The 15,796-nt window shown below is 38.0% G+C and overlaps 1 protein-coding gene across 2 annotated transcripts in view; it reads right to left on the minus strand.

Annotated features, from left to right (window-relative positions):
* Positions 1 to 9,494: 9,494 nt before the first annotated feature.
* Positions 9,495 to 15,796, minus strand: part of XPO4 (exportin 4) — a 90,677-nt gene continuing 84,375 nt past the window's right edge. Inside the window, exon 23 of one of the 2 annotated variants that reach the window (XM_042457813.1) lies at positions 9,495 to 15,326. In XM_042457813.1, coding sequence (XP_042313747.1) covers positions 15,129 to 15,326 — 198 coding nt within the window. In that variant the 3' untranslated portion in view covers positions 9,495 to 15,128. The remainder of the gene's footprint in view (positions 15,327 to 15,796) is intronic. The other variant, XM_042457814.1, reaches the window with a different exon arrangement.

Raw genomic sequence — 15,796 nt, forward strand, 5'->3', positions numbered from 1 at the left:
TTCTGGGATTTGCAGTTTAAGGAAGAGGCATTTAGTATCCTCAGCCAGGGAGCTCTTAGGCCCCACTGGACTACAAACCCCAGAATGCAACAGGAGGCAGCCAGAGCAGTCAAAGTGGAATAGTATTATTAATATTATTATTGCTTTATTTTATTGTATCCCACCTTTCCTCCCAATACAGGGACTCAAGGCGGTGGACAACAAGTGTAAATCAATACAATTAAAAAATACCACACACAACAACAGCACAATATTAAAATGTATAAATATGAAATTTAACAATCAGTTAAACAATTTTTAAGAATTAAAACAGTTATAAATTAAAATATAACACAGGGAACTATCTAATAATAATAATAATAATAATAATAATAATAATAATAATAATAAGCTGCTCTGAGAGCCATTGGGGCTGAAGGGTGGGGTACAAATACTGTAAATAATAATAATAATAATAATTATAATAATATACAAACCATTATCTTCCCCTACTTTTTCTTCATATAATCCATAGATAATATTAATAGATAATATTAATTATAGATATCTTCAAATAATGAAAAATGTAGGGAAAAGAAAATTGAATTAAGGGTAGAAAGATGTAGTAAAAGGTATTAGAACCATCCTTTGAGGATTCATATATAAGAATATGTAATCCTTTATTTTTTTACAAGGGGTAAAGCAATAATGTAAGAAAATAAAAATTATTTTAGAGTTAATTGACAATATGAATTAGAGTATACAAATGTAAATTAGACAGTAAGAACAACATGATGTATGTATGTATGTATTGTAAATAAAAATACTTATGGAACATCTATGAAAGTAACGAATGTTAAGAATGAATGAAATATTATGTTTGTCTGAAGGCTAAGAATGGCAATGTAAGAAAGTATGTGTAGGGCATAATGCCACTATGATTTTAGTTTATTATTTTTATTGTACTGTCTGTATGGTTATCACAGAGTTTTTCTTGGCAAGATTTGCTCAGAGAAGGTTTCCTTTTGCCTTCCTCTGAGGCTGAGACTGTGTGACTTGCCTGAGTTCATCCAGTGGATTTCTGTGCCTGAGCCGGGATTTGAACTCTGTCCTCCAGAGTCTGTGAGCATTTAGAATGGAATAATGCCATAACAGCAAAAAGTCAACATAGGTTTCCCAAAAACAAATCATCTCTTTTCTTGATAAAATTACCCAGCTTGGTAGATGAAGACAATTGTGTGTATGGAGAGTATCTTGATTTCAGTAAGGCCCTGGACAAGGTCCTCCATGAGATTCTGGCAAACAAGCTTCTAAAATGTGGGTTAGACAAGGCTACTCTATGGATTTGTAGTTGGTTGACTGGCCGAAGCCAAATGGTGCTCAGCAATGGCTCCTCTTCATCCTGGAGAGAAGTGACCAGTGGAGTCCCACAGGGCTCTGTCCTGGGCCCAGTGCTGTTCAACATCTTTATCAATGACTTGGTTGAAAGAATAAAGGGCATGTTTATCAAATTTGCAGATGACACCAAATTAAAAGGAGTAGCTAATACCCCAGAGGACAGTATCAAAGTTCAAAATGACTTTAAGATTAGAAAGCTGGGCCAAAGCTAACAAAATGAACTTCAGTATGGAGAAATGTAAGGTACTGTACTTAGGCAGAAAAAATTAAATGCATAGATATAGGATGGGGGACACCTGGCTGAACAAGACTACATGTGAAAAGGATCTAGGAGACCACAAATTGGACATGAGCCAACAGTGTGATACGGCAGCTAAAAAGGCCAATGCAATTCTAGGCTGCATCAATAGAAGTATAGTGTCTAGATCAAGGGAAGTAATAGTGCCTTAGGCCTCACCTGGGATACTGCATCCAGTTCTGGACACAAGAATTCAAAAAGGATGTTGAGAAGCTGGAGCGTGTTCAGAGGAGGGTGACCAAAAAGGTGAAGGGTCAGGAAACCATGTCCTATGACAGTAAGAGCTGTTTGACTGTGGAATACACTCCCTCAGAGAGTGGCGGAGTCTCCTTCTTTGGAGGTTTTAAAACAGAGGCTGGATGGCCATCTGTCAGGGGTGCTTTGATTGTGAGTTCCTGCATGGCAGGGGTTTGGACTGAATGGCTCTTGGGGTCTCTTCCAGCTCTTTGATTCTATAATTCAACACTCAAACCACTATAGTACAGCTCTGGTAGTGAATACTTAGTTCCTCTGTTCTTGTCCAGTTATTTCTGACTTATATCCACCCTAAGGCAAACCTATCACACAGGGCTTTTTCAGCAAGATTTGTTCAGGGGACGGAGATTGCCATTGCCTTCCTCTGAGGATGAGAGAATGTGACTTGCCTAAGATCATGCAGTGAGTTTCCATGGTCTAGTAACATTCCCAGGATTCATTAAGATGGCATAATGTCAGCTTAAATGCTGTAACTGTGTATTGTAGGTACATTCTTACTCCGTAACAACAGAAATGACATGGGAGAGTATCAGATGGGGGGAAATCGGGGGGGGGGGGGGGGCATACTCCTAGCTCAGTCTTGCAATCATGCTGAAGAAACATCGCATCTTAATCCATGAAGATCCAGGAATACTCCAGCAACAAATCATTCCCAGGATTTCCCCGTGAATGGTTTGTTGCTGGAGCATTCCTGGATCTTCGTGGATTAAGTCTTGGATAAGCATGATGGGTCTGAAAATCTTCAGCACAATTGTGCAACTTTTGGGACTATGCCTTTTACTCCTGACCTCCCCCCCCCAATCTGATAATCTCTATGGAGGCTTGATGGAATTTGAAGTTATTTGCCATCAAGTTGACTTTGACTTATGATGACCCTATGAATGAGAAACCACCAAGATCCCTCAGCAACAACTGCCCTGTTCAGGTCTTGCAAAATCAGGTTGTGACTTCCTTGTAATGCAATCTCCCTCCTTTCCTACTGCTTTCCATTTTACCAGGTATTACTATAAATCACACCACCTGATGATATATATGTTCACTTAGAAGACCTCTAAATTTATTTAGGATTTAAAAGAGATCTCGGTCCCAGTTCTGGTGTTCGACAGGTATATGAAAACTGGCCAGATTTTATCAGCATAGTTTCCTCATCATGCCCATCTTGCATAGATTTGAGTTTTGTACAGAAATGTCACAGACTGTACCTCTACTTCATATCTTTTGAGGAAACCTTAATAAAAATTTTATGTACTCAAAGCCCTCCATTTAAGTGAAATTGTCTATATACAGAGCTCAGATGGTGTGTGAAGTGAGTTCTTAGTGGTGCGATATATATATATATATATATATATATATATATATATATATATATATATTTGCCACTGCTCCATTTCTAAGGCAATATAGAGCAGTTTGCAAGATTTTATTAAACAAACAAAATTATTCCAAATACTTTCTATATCTCCCTTTCTCCAGTGCATCCATAACACAAATCCTTCCACATTCATAATCGTTGTTGTTGTTGTTATCCACCCTTGAGTTGATCTCAACCCATGGCGACCCTGTGGATGAGACATCTCCAAGACTCCCCATGCTCCACTGTCCTGCAAATTCCTACCCATGACCTCCGTAACAGAGTCCATCCATCTGGCATGTGGCCTTCCTCTCTTTCTGCTTCCCTCTACCTTTCCTACAATTATTCTCTTTTCCAATGAGTCCTGCCTCTCTGATGTGTCCAAGGTACAACAGCCTCAGTTTTGCCATCTGGGCTTCCAGGGATATTTCTGGCTTGACCTTCTCTAGGACCCATTTGTTTGTCCTTTTGGCTGTCCATGGCATCCTCAGCATGCTTCTCCAGCCCCACATATCAAATGAATGGATTTTCCTTCCTTCTTTCTTAACTGTCCAGCTCTCACATCCATACATGGCAATGGATTGTATGATTCCAGCTTTTGTGCTCAGTTGTATGTCCTGACGTTTTAGGATATTTCCTAGTTCTCTCACAGCTGCCCTCCCCATTCTTAATCCTCTTTTGATTTCCTGGCTGCAGTCTCCATTTCTATCCATGTTTGATCCCAGTATGGGAATTCTTTTACTATGCCTATTTCTTCGTTGTCTAATTCAAACTTGTGTAGATTTTCTGTGGTCATTATTTTTGTTTTCTTTATGTTCTCTGAAATTAATAAGATTGCTTCTGTCCCATTCAAAGAACACAATAATGGCTTTACATTATTGCCGCCAGGGAGCTCTGGTGGCGCAGTGGTTAAATGCCTGTATTGCAGCCACTCATTTGCAAATCATAAGGTTGTGAGTTCAATACCAGCAAAAGGGCTCAAGCTCGACTCAGGCTTGCATCCTTTCGAGGAGGTCCCTAAAATGAGTACCCAGGTTGTTGCGGGCAAGTAACTTACACTTTGTAAACAGCTTAGGGAGTGCTTAAGTGCACTGATAAGTGGTATAGAAATGTACTGGCTATTGCTTGCTATTTACAAAACTAGATCAAAGTCCAAACCACGGTGGAAAAACACATCTCTGTTTATTCCTTTTCTAAATTAAAGGCCAAGGGAGCAAATTTACCTACTTTAAAATAGAATCTGTATCCACTCCTAGATTTCTCAATGATTGTTAGATCAGCCAGTATTTAAGACTCCCAACAATTTAATAATAGCAACAACCAAAGTGACAACGATTAATAGAATCACAGAGCTGGAAGAGACGCCAAGGGCCAACCCCATTTTGCCATGCAGGAATACACAATCAAAGCACTCCTGACAGATGGCCATCCAGCCTCTGTTTAAAAACCTCCAATCAAGGGGACTCCACCACACTCTATCTTGGTTATGTAAGTGAAGTAAACAAAACCTAGGGTAACAAAGAGTGGATTTTTGTGTGGAAGAAGTTAATCTTTAGTCCCTTCTGGTACTCAAAACAAATTATTGGCCTCAGCTAAGTCTATGTCTTTTGTAATAGGCTCTAGTTGGTGGATCTGAGTGGGGCAGGGGAGGCACTGCAAGACTGAAATTTGCCCTTCCTAGCAAATAACACAACTGCTAAGTGCTCAAAGCATTCACATATATTATCCCCAGTAATCCTTCCAAAAGGGTTGCATGCCACTCTTGCATGAATGAATGACTGAGATTTGATTGACTGCATTGTTATACTTGCTTCTCAGCCAATAATCCTAAAACAGGTTTCCAAATAAACCACCAAACACATATAATACAAATCTACATTTAGCTCATGGTCGAGCAAAGATGCTAATAGGAGCAGTTCCAGCTGATGATCTTATGATCCAAGATCCAAGGTTATGCTTATTATTAGGACTCCTGTTGCCATGGATGATCTTCCCACATTGACCAGTTTATCTATAAAACCCCAAGCTCTTGTAATGTCACACTGGCTTTGCTCACAAAACAGCTGTGATGGGAAAAGAACAAGGGAATGAGACCTGACCAGGTGATGTTCAGAGCAAAAAATCCTAGGTCAGTGTCAGATGTACAGGAATGTTTTGTATATTTAATAGGCCTACAGGCTTGTTCTAAAGCACACACCATAAGTGGTGGAGAACCTTTTAGCGACCGAGTGCCCAAACTGCAACCCAAACCCCACTTATTTATTGCAAAGTGCCACATCCCTCTGGATTTCTAATGACAAACTCTAGTGAAGTCTGTGTTGGGAAGATGGTGCGTGTGCCCAAAGAGAGGGCTCTGAGTGCCACCTCTGGCACGCGTGCCATAGGTTCACCGTCACTGCACCATAACATAGTACAGCCAGCTCACCATGTCCACAGATTTTTTTATCCATGGTTTCAAGCATCCACGGCTTGAAAATACTCCAAAAAATATAAATTCCAAAAAGTAAACCTTGATTTTGCCACTATGTATAAGGGGCACCATATTACTATCCCATTCTATTTAATGGCAACTGAGCATCCACGGATTTTGATATCCATGGGAGGATCCTGGAACCAAACCCCAGCGGATACCAAAGACTCACTGTATGCCAAAAGAGACTCTCAAGGGATGTTGGCCTACAAATCGCTTCTAGAATATGAACTTACTGAGTTTTGAGAAAAGGCAAGAATGCAAGCTCCATTTTGTTGGGGAACATTATTTCAGAGGGCATGTTTGAGGGTTTGAAAACAAATGGCAAAAGTAAAAAATAAAATTACCTTCAAAATGTACATACGTTGAGCCAACTGCCTTCCCTTGGTTTGCCAGACATCACTAAATTCCAAGCAAATTGGAAAGGAATCAGGCTTACTCAGATCTAGCTAAAATATATAGGAGCATATAATGGTTATTTTCAATAAGTGCCCTCAGAATTTGACTAAAGCAGGACTCAAGGCATTCTTTATTCTAGTCATATATCTTGTACATGATCTTGCAAGGCTTAAAGAACAAATCTGCAGAGCATATCACAAACTGTTTTTGAAGTCTCCCTCAGACTCAGCTGATGTTGGGGTGTGTAGCAAAGGAGGTACATAAACCTGTCTCTTAGGTACACTAGTTGTGAAGTGTTTCAGAAACCAGTTTGTGCACAAGATAGTACACCCCTCTTAATTTGTCAGCTGATAACACAGTATGGGCTGGGCTACGTTGAATGTGTACTGAATAGACATTTCAGTAACCCACTGACTTAAACCATATTTGGAGTATGGTGACAGCAACCAATAGGTGAAGTGAAAGACAACAAATCTAAGCAATAACCAAAATCTCTGCTTGAGAGTGCACTGAAAATAGAACTTATGCACTAAACTACCTCTAGTTTACTTGGTCCACCTGACTACTACAGTATTTTTTAATATGTAGGGAGATCTTGTAGCACCTTTGAGACTAACTGAAAGAAGTTGGCAGCATGAGCTTTCATAAAGTCTACTTCCTCAGATGCATTGAGGAAGTAGACCAAAGTCTGCAAAAGCTATGCTGCCAACTTTCTTTCAGTTAATCTCAAATGTGCTATATACCCTCTACAGACTAAGGCGAGGCACACACTGCCAGAAAGGGGGGCCTCCCCGGTGCCTCTTTGCTCTGCAGGAGCACTGCAGCAACCAACTGCAGAGCAAAAAAGGAGCGTCCGGAAGTGGCTTCTCTTTGTGGCATTGCTGCGACGCTGCAAAGTGTGAGGGACATCGCAATGACATCACAGCTGCGCCACCCTGTTTGGGGTGGTGCAGCTGCGATGTCACTGTTATGCGCCGCGTTTGGTGGGTGCACCGCAGCTGTGGCGCCCTTGTCACATGCGAGGGCTGCTGGGCGTGTGGGCCACCAGGCAGCCCTCACACGTGACGAGGGCACCTCAAAGGCCCATCTGTTCTGGGCCTAATTCTACAGACTAACATGACTATATCTTTAAATTCTATTATTTTTAATGATATACATCTCTTTACAACCTGAAATGCTCTGCCAAGATAAGAAACACTTCTCCCTTTCCATCCCTCCTTTTAATTATAAGTTTTCACTGCACTCCATTTGGGATTTAATAGCAATAGTGTAAATCCCCTCCACAGAACATATGTACCCAGTTTCGAACAGCTGTTCTAATAAATGTCGACTATAAAAACAGACCTTCCCCTGGACAAATCTTGCCAATAAGACTCCACTTTAGTACTGCCATGAGTCGGAAACAATTTGAAGGTATACAACACACACAAATACACACACATATCACATAATATAGGGCATTTTCAGCAACAATTAAACCACCTTGTAGTAGTCTCTACAATTCCAGGATTCTGGAAACCACCCTTGTTTATTCGGACTGATGGTTACTGTTCTCCTCTGCCAGTGCTGCATAGCCTCTTCCCTAGCTGAATAAATCTGGTGATGCACACATGCACCACTTTCCAAAGAAAGCTAGTATCTGTGAGTGGCCCAAGATACTGCTCCATATAAAGAACTATCCCCACTCCATTCAAAGCATATCCTAACCATTCAAATAAAGGTGAAAATAGGTTATCCCTCCTGCTAAGTTATTTTCAATTCTACCAAGCTATATATTGTTCTAGCAAATTTGTGGGACTGAAAAAACCAGCCTCCCCTTCCATACCTAGTAATAGTTGGCTTGTTACCACAAGAAACAGGAAGAAAAATATATAAGCTATATTTAGCAAAATCAATAAAAAAAAACCCAGAAACAAATGCACCTAAATAGCAAAACAGGATTGTTCAGCAACAATTTCCCAAGAGAGACAGATATCTCATACACAACTGTGATTCCTTTTGCTTTGTTCTTATGTTTTAAAAGCATAGGAATCAAATATAGAAATCAGCATTAGCAAAACTTAAAGTTTAAAACAGTGGTTCTCAAACTTTTTACCCGTGTTACCCCACCTTTACATCTACATGCGAACATCGCGCCTCTCATAGTACATATGAATAAAAATGTTTGTTTAGTGTGCGTATTTTCATCCACACATACATGTATATTTATATTTTAACATTTTATAAGGAAATAGCTCTCCTCCTCCCTCAGGCAGAGGCTCAAGGCACTCTTCCTGCCTTTCTCTTCCCCTCCAGGAGAACAAAAAGTTTGGGAAGAGGAAGAAGGATCAAGACTGCCAAGTCTCCTGCTGCCTTTGAGAATTCCCCTGGGAATTCTGCCCCACCGTTTGAGAATCACTGTTTTAAAAGCAGGATTTCTAGTGTTTCCAACCAATTTTTAAATAAACACTTCTGACTTTTGAACATGATCTGGCTCTCTGAAAGAATATAGAGGGATATATTTCAGTTAAAAGAAGAGACAGGTATCTATTGTGATTTGCTTTCCTGAGACAGTGAGGTTTTGTTTTTTGTTTAATACATAAGCATTTATCAAAATATTTGCAAGACAATTCATTTCCAACAGCTGTAACATCACAAAAGTGCATAAAAGCCTGAAGGCAGTCCAAGTGTACTTGAGCAGAACAGTCTTTTGTTAGGATAGTAGGACAATATATAAGCATTTGCTGTAGTAGTGTTGATCTTGTGAGATCTTCCTATGATGTTTCTGGTAAATACAATAGGAGTTCGAAAGGAACAAAATGCTCTTTAAATATAATGGAACTCATCAAAAAGAATGAATTGCAAACACAACAATACCTGAAACAGAGCAGGTTTGACAAATGGATGTAATACCCATTGGAGATCACTCACCCAAATATTTTGCAAATTTTGTCTATGAAATTCCCTAGCAGGATTGCTGAATGAGATACATCACAAATTTATATTGTCGCCTTGTTTGCAATAACCACCACCCTGCTTCAACACGCCTGCTAAATAATGCCACTTTTTGCTTAATCCCTCTCTCCAAAACAATGCAATGCATTTTAAAAGTTGAAGACAGGTCAGAATCATATGTATTCAAGTAGAAACAACACAAGATACAATAATAAGAGATGTAATCTGCACTTAAAACTCTTCTGCAATAGAATAGTTGTAGAGTCATTTAGCAAAAAACCAAACCCAAACAAACCCAAATCTATTAAAATACTGATAATTTGGAGCACCAAATGTATGATGCTACACTTCTGAGCAGGTTTCAAATACAATTCAAATGATCACAGCACTGCTTTTTTTAAAAAAAAAACAAACCTTATTGTCAATGAAAATCAAATCTCTGAGGCTTAATTATTCAGCCAGAAAAATAATTCTGATTTTAAAAACTGCCAATCAAAAGTGCTTAACTGCAACACTATTACTTTAGTTTCAGTGTTTTTACTGAGGAGGCTGTTTCACTTGGACATCAGGAGCCTGCAGTTTTTAAAAAAATTAAAATAAGAGACAATATGAAAAACTTGAGACTCTCTTGAGTATTCTCTGCCTAAGAAAACCCCATGAAATTCATAGGGTTGCCGTCAGTCGACAGGCTGCTTGAAGGCACATACACACACAGTAGTACATGAGCGCACACACACACATATATATCAACCTACACAAAATAAGCATGAAGGCTTTTTATTCCTCCACCACCCTGGTCATTAAACAGACCTCACTGTTAACATAAAGCAAACCAAAATTATGTATAAACTGCTGAGTGAAAAGTTCTTGATTACTTTCAGGTGATTACTATTCTGGTAATTTGAAAATAAAATTCCAGTGTGCTTTTTCTGGTGCTTTGCACAGAATAGGACATCACAGCATCATCCATGTTGGTAGAAAGGTAATTATATATTGGAATATTAATTGTATATGGTTGTTCCCTCTCAATATCAAATGCTTATTTTAATACATTACACCAACTGTAGGTGGGCATATACCACTTGCACCAGTGGCACATAAAGAAGGCTGGATAACTACAAAACTGGGTTCAGAATTTGGTTCTAAACATTATTCTTTGATCAGAACAATAGAAAACCCATTTCCCAAGCATCACAGTGAGATTATAACGAATCCTCCATCGCAGATGAATAAAAATCCCTCTAAAATCTTCAATATCATCTCTGGTGTTCTGACGTATCTAAAGATAATACTAAATTGCCCATGGCATCCTAATGCAATGCTGCTGTTTATTATGGGGTATGCCATCTACTTCTGCAATTTCAGCATTTCCATCTTATGTTTTCTTTAGTGCAGACTAGGTTGAACCAGGAAAGGAATCAGATTCTATAGCAGTTTTCAGATGATGTTTCATGTTGCATTTATAGCACAATCTTATACATACATATTCAGGTGGATTACTCCCAAGTAAATGAATATAGCACTGCACCCCTTAAAGAGGAGCAACCTACAGAAGGTCACCTTCAGGAGAATGGCATAAAAGCATGTTGTGCTTGACTGAAAAGTATTTTTGCACATATTTTGTACTACTTAGAGGATAGTTCTCAAGAGAGCATTTAGTGAAGTTGAATCTCAGGTTTCAGAGATAATCCTACAAATATCAAAATAAGCTTATCAAAATGCAAATATTTTTCATAATCTCCAAGGGACTATCATCATATATCAGGATTCTAAGTCAAATTATCAACTTGTAGCATGAAGATGGTACATGTAATGCTATCTCCTCCAAATTATATTCTACCATTGCTTTTGCCTTTTGGTGAGACTCGAATACATACAGTACTACTTACAACCAACTTCATCACCATTATTATTATAAATATGTGGTTAATTAAGGTACAATATTCAGCATTGCTGATTGGTGATGAAGTAACAGGAATTTCTTTCCATTGTGACAAAAATTCCCTGTCAAGCATCACAGCTGGCCCCTTGGATCCTAGCCATTTCATAATTAACAGCTTGAAAGATATTATGTCAGGTATATTATATAAAGACACACATGAGGAACACTCATCTTCTCATAAAGCTCATGAAGGGCAAAAACACTACAATTTCAAATTTGGATTTTTTCCTTCACTGCAATGTATTTTTGCTAAACAAAATACAGTAGACAACAGATTTAATTTAAAGAAATTTTGTGCTAATAAATTTTGATAGGCAGCATGTTTTTAAAAATTCCCAATTCAGACTACAACTGCCATCTCCAGATTTTCAATTGAGTTATAAATTAAGGTGCTACTACATGTCAGTCTACACGTTAATACAGCTGTTTTGACACTAAGTACTCTTCATGAATCAGACAGTTGTTCAGACTTAAATTCCTGTCTTTTATCAGCCATATCAAATTCTACTCAGTCCTGAAAATTGCAGAAACTTATCATCAAAAGCATAACAGTTCTAGCTTCAAATAAATTTCCCTGTACTCATGTGTCTAGCATACTCTATATAGTAAAATATGATCTACAAGGTATATGCTTTGAAAGATCTAGCAGTTGATGGGGTAATATCACAGCACTTTATCCCCAAAATGAATGTCTGGAATATATGTTTTGGAAAGCTTGAACTTTAACCTTGAACCAAGATGAAAAGGTGAATGGGCAGCAGGGACGGCATGGCAATCATTAGAACACATCATGTATCAAAGCACCATATCTGCTAAGTTGTGTTAACATTATACTCTTCTGGCTTCCATAGCCATATCAACAAACATTTTTAAAAACATCTATCTGTATCCTCTATAATTTTTCAATGTATGCCAAAACCCAAGTGCTATTATGTTAATATATCAATTTCTCAAAAATATCACATGGCTTAAATTAACTGCCAACTGAAATGCTTTAAGTTTTTATTGACTTCCATGGGCTTTGTTTGTGCCCCCACTAACAAAAGTACATGTTATCCCATTAAAGACTGCTTTCTTTTAAAGACATGGACATAATCAAACTAATAGAGTTCTCCAGTGTGGGAAAGGTGCATATACAGCAACATGGATTTCCAGAGTTATTGCAATCTCTCTGAAATTGTTAAAATGCTGACATTCAGAAGGTGAAGATACATAACATGACATCTGTAAATATGCTGGACAGGGAAGGATGAGAGAGAAAGTTTTTCATACTTTAAAAAATACAAAAACATGAAAGTTTGGTTTTTTTAGAAATCACTGTTACAAAACTTCAGATAAAAATGTACTGGACAGAGTCCCTTTAATATAATATACATTTAAAACGAGGAAATAAATTTAAGATTACAAATAACCCTTGATAACTCTTAGTTTTAGAAATAATCCCTCAAACATTGCTGTACACAAGTTCCATTCATTTTGCATTGACCTGCACAGAAACCTGGAACAAATAGGCCTAAAACAAATGGATGTTGCACAGCAGCAATGTCTGGCAGATTTTCCCTCAAACCAGCCAGCCAGGAAGGTATCATTCTTGGCCCATGTTCACTATTGCCTTGCAGGAATTTACCACTTTTAAAGGAATTTTGCAAACTCACACATCATTAATGCTTCCAGACTGTATTTTGTACATTCAGAAATTTGATTCATTGATACCAGTTTTCTAAGCTGGAGCTGTTATGTACAATAACAGACAACTCAGTTCCATTCAAACTGTTATCTAATTGCTCTCAGCGAAATACAGGAAACAGAGTTGCCTACTTTTTTCTGACTATAACAACCTTCGATATAGTGGGTAATGCTTGAAAACCATTATTTTTAAAAATCTAAAAGTTATCAAATAATTTTAAAGGGCATACTTAGAATGTATCATAATCAGAGTACAAATGCTTTGCTGGAGCCACAGGAACTCAGTGTTTAAAACAAAAGTAGGAACCAAAACAATCTCCTCATTCTACATAACACTAACACTATTTTAGAAAAAGATGAAACAATATTAACCAAGAATGGGGATGGGAAGACAGGCTCAGTTCAGAAGTCATGGCCAAACTGTGATCTTGTTGTCAGAAATGTACTTCGTGCTCAAACTGTGGTTTTTAGTTTGGAGGCAAACTATGGTGAGCAGTAACCATCAATTGTGCAGGTGAACTACTGCTTCAAATTACAGATTAGGAAGTGTAAGAGGGAAACCAAGCACGCAAGGGGAAGAGAGAATGCATGACTCTGGAGCACCTTCCTGGAGATCAAGCTGCTAGTTGGTAGTGAGATCTGAATTGAGCCACACAATAATCAGTCTGCCTGGTCTTTTTTAAGAAAACAACTTGCTCCACGCAGTCTTCACTTTATGATGGGGACATAAGAGAGAGGAAAAGTTGTGCACAAGCAGTTGCATTCCCTTGACTTCTAAGTTCATAGCTTGCCGAGAAGGAATTACAGAAGTTACATTTTGGACCCTTATCATACTCCATAATGCTAGAGATTTCAAACAAAGGTAATTCCAGATGATGTGATTAAATTTTGAGATGACTAGCTCAAGAATGGCACAGAATTGCAAACATGATGCTGTAAGGAAATGTGTGTTTTTATACAACCCAATATAAAATGATAAAGTCACTACTTTGACATATCCAATAATACAGATCTTGCAGAGTATGAAGTACAAGACCAATTATCCCCTTCCTTCATTAAAATGGTTCATTTTTATCAGCAGCATATGCATTTACATTGGTTTAGTTTAGCTTGTAGCTATTAGCAAATTCCCTGCTTTCTATATTCTTAAATTCCTGCCGCTTTGTTCCCATGGCAGACTCTTATTTGATGGATGAAGGATGATACCATATAGGTAATCTTAAATCTTTAAAGTGCCAGCACACAGAACAAATGGGATCAGAGCAGCAGAAGACAGTACCATGGATCTGATGTGGTTGGCAAAAAATCAGACCACAGTTCTGTATTCTGAATTTTGAAATCAAACATGCACAGTCCTTGGTTAGAAGAGTTTGACACTAGTATGTTCTAGCCGTTGAATCTAATGCCCCAACATTTTTTAGAAGTTTGTAGAAATCAATAATTTACACTTTTTGAAACATTATTGCTTCAGCAAACAGTTCAATCTAGAAATACACTGCACTTGTGTATGGCCTTGGTGTGAATGAATAGAAATTGAAAGTAAAATTACACATGAGCTTCTTTTTAAACTCACATGGACACAATACTCTCAGCACACATAGGCTGCAAACAGGTACTTGGCAGCTTAATGCCAACATTATTAACAAGTTCTGAGGAGCAAAAGCTTGCCTTAGAATTTTTATCTAACTTACATCAGCTCTTCTCTTTTTAATTTGTTTTAAATTAAGGCAATGAAATGGCTACAGTTCCTAAAGTTCATTATCAGGGCAAACAAAAATATACACCTTTCTTCTTTTTGAACTTTAGGGCAGCAGCATATAATGTAGAAATTTGTATTACACAAACATGCAACGCCAGGTTGATGTAAAAACAAACGAACCAACTAAAAAAACTAAACCCAAGTTAAAAAATATCATTTGGTGGTTTTCTTCTTCTTCTTCTTCACTGGATTCCACACACAGTTTTCAGAGAGGAAAAATAAAGCTTAGGATTGTTTTAGAGTTCTGTATGTGTCTAAATCACACACTAGAAGGGTTTATAGCGATAGTGAAAAATCTTTTAAGAGTCTGAATCATCATTATTTGAGGCTATTTGGGAAGAAGGCACTGGTTCTTGTTTTTACGGTGCCCATATCTGTATGCACTTGTGGAATTCTTTTTGAGATTTCAGTTTTTCAGTTTATTCTGTACAACATAAGAAGGTATGACAGACTGTGGCTAACACATTTAGCAGAAGCTGATTTTAGAGTTGACATCTCCTACTCCACTGCCCTACTGTATATCAAAACTTCCAGGCTCTCTAAAATCTTAGATGGCTGTGAAAAACCCAGAAACAGGCATTACGATTAAGTCAGCTTTCAGCATTTTTTCAGTGCATTTTGCAGAAAGGGTCTACGTTAGGCATACAGTTCTGGTGTTTATTTTACACAGAGGAGACCACCAACATTTGACATAAAGTCTTCTAAACTTTTGAGGAAGGCCATCTTCTGCTTACGGTCCAGCGTAGGCGGAGTGCTGCTTGCAGTAAGCTTGTTGAAGGCATCTGCTAATCGCTGGTAAATAATTGGATCTTGTTGACTTGATAATAAGGTTTCAACTAATTCAGAATATTCAGCCTGTGAAGAACAGTGGTATTATTACACAATGGAACCAAGCAACAACAACAGCAAATGTTATTAACAAAAAAATCAGTATTTATGTAGTACATTTCAAAGAACTTCACATACCCTATCTCAGTAATACTTATAAAAAGGCACTTGAGGTAAGTTAATATTCTGTCCTTATAACAGATTTTGGAAACAGAGGGAGATACTGTAAGACTGGAAAGGGTAACCTGCCTTAGGCCACAAACAAGGTAATTGTTGGTGGAAAAGAAAACTGGCAACCATTTCTTACTTGCTGCATGCATGGGGAAGCCAGGGGCAGGGGGGAATCCTTACCATTGCTAGAATTATTCTACACAGACATACGTATTGGATATTCTGGGTGAAAATTAGGAAAATAAAGTAGCATCTGTACAGTTAATACCTTTTTTTTTACTCTGAAGTAAACCAATTAACATTTCACAACTTACTACAGCTATGTT

The sequence above is a fragment of the Sceloporus undulatus genome, chromosome 3 (genome assembly GCF_019175285.1).
Source record: "Sceloporus undulatus isolate JIND9_A2432 ecotype Alabama chromosome 3, SceUnd_v1.1, whole genome shotgun sequence".
Lineage (NCBI taxonomy): Eukaryota > Metazoa > Chordata > Lepidosauria > Squamata > Phrynosomatidae > Sceloporus > Sceloporus undulatus.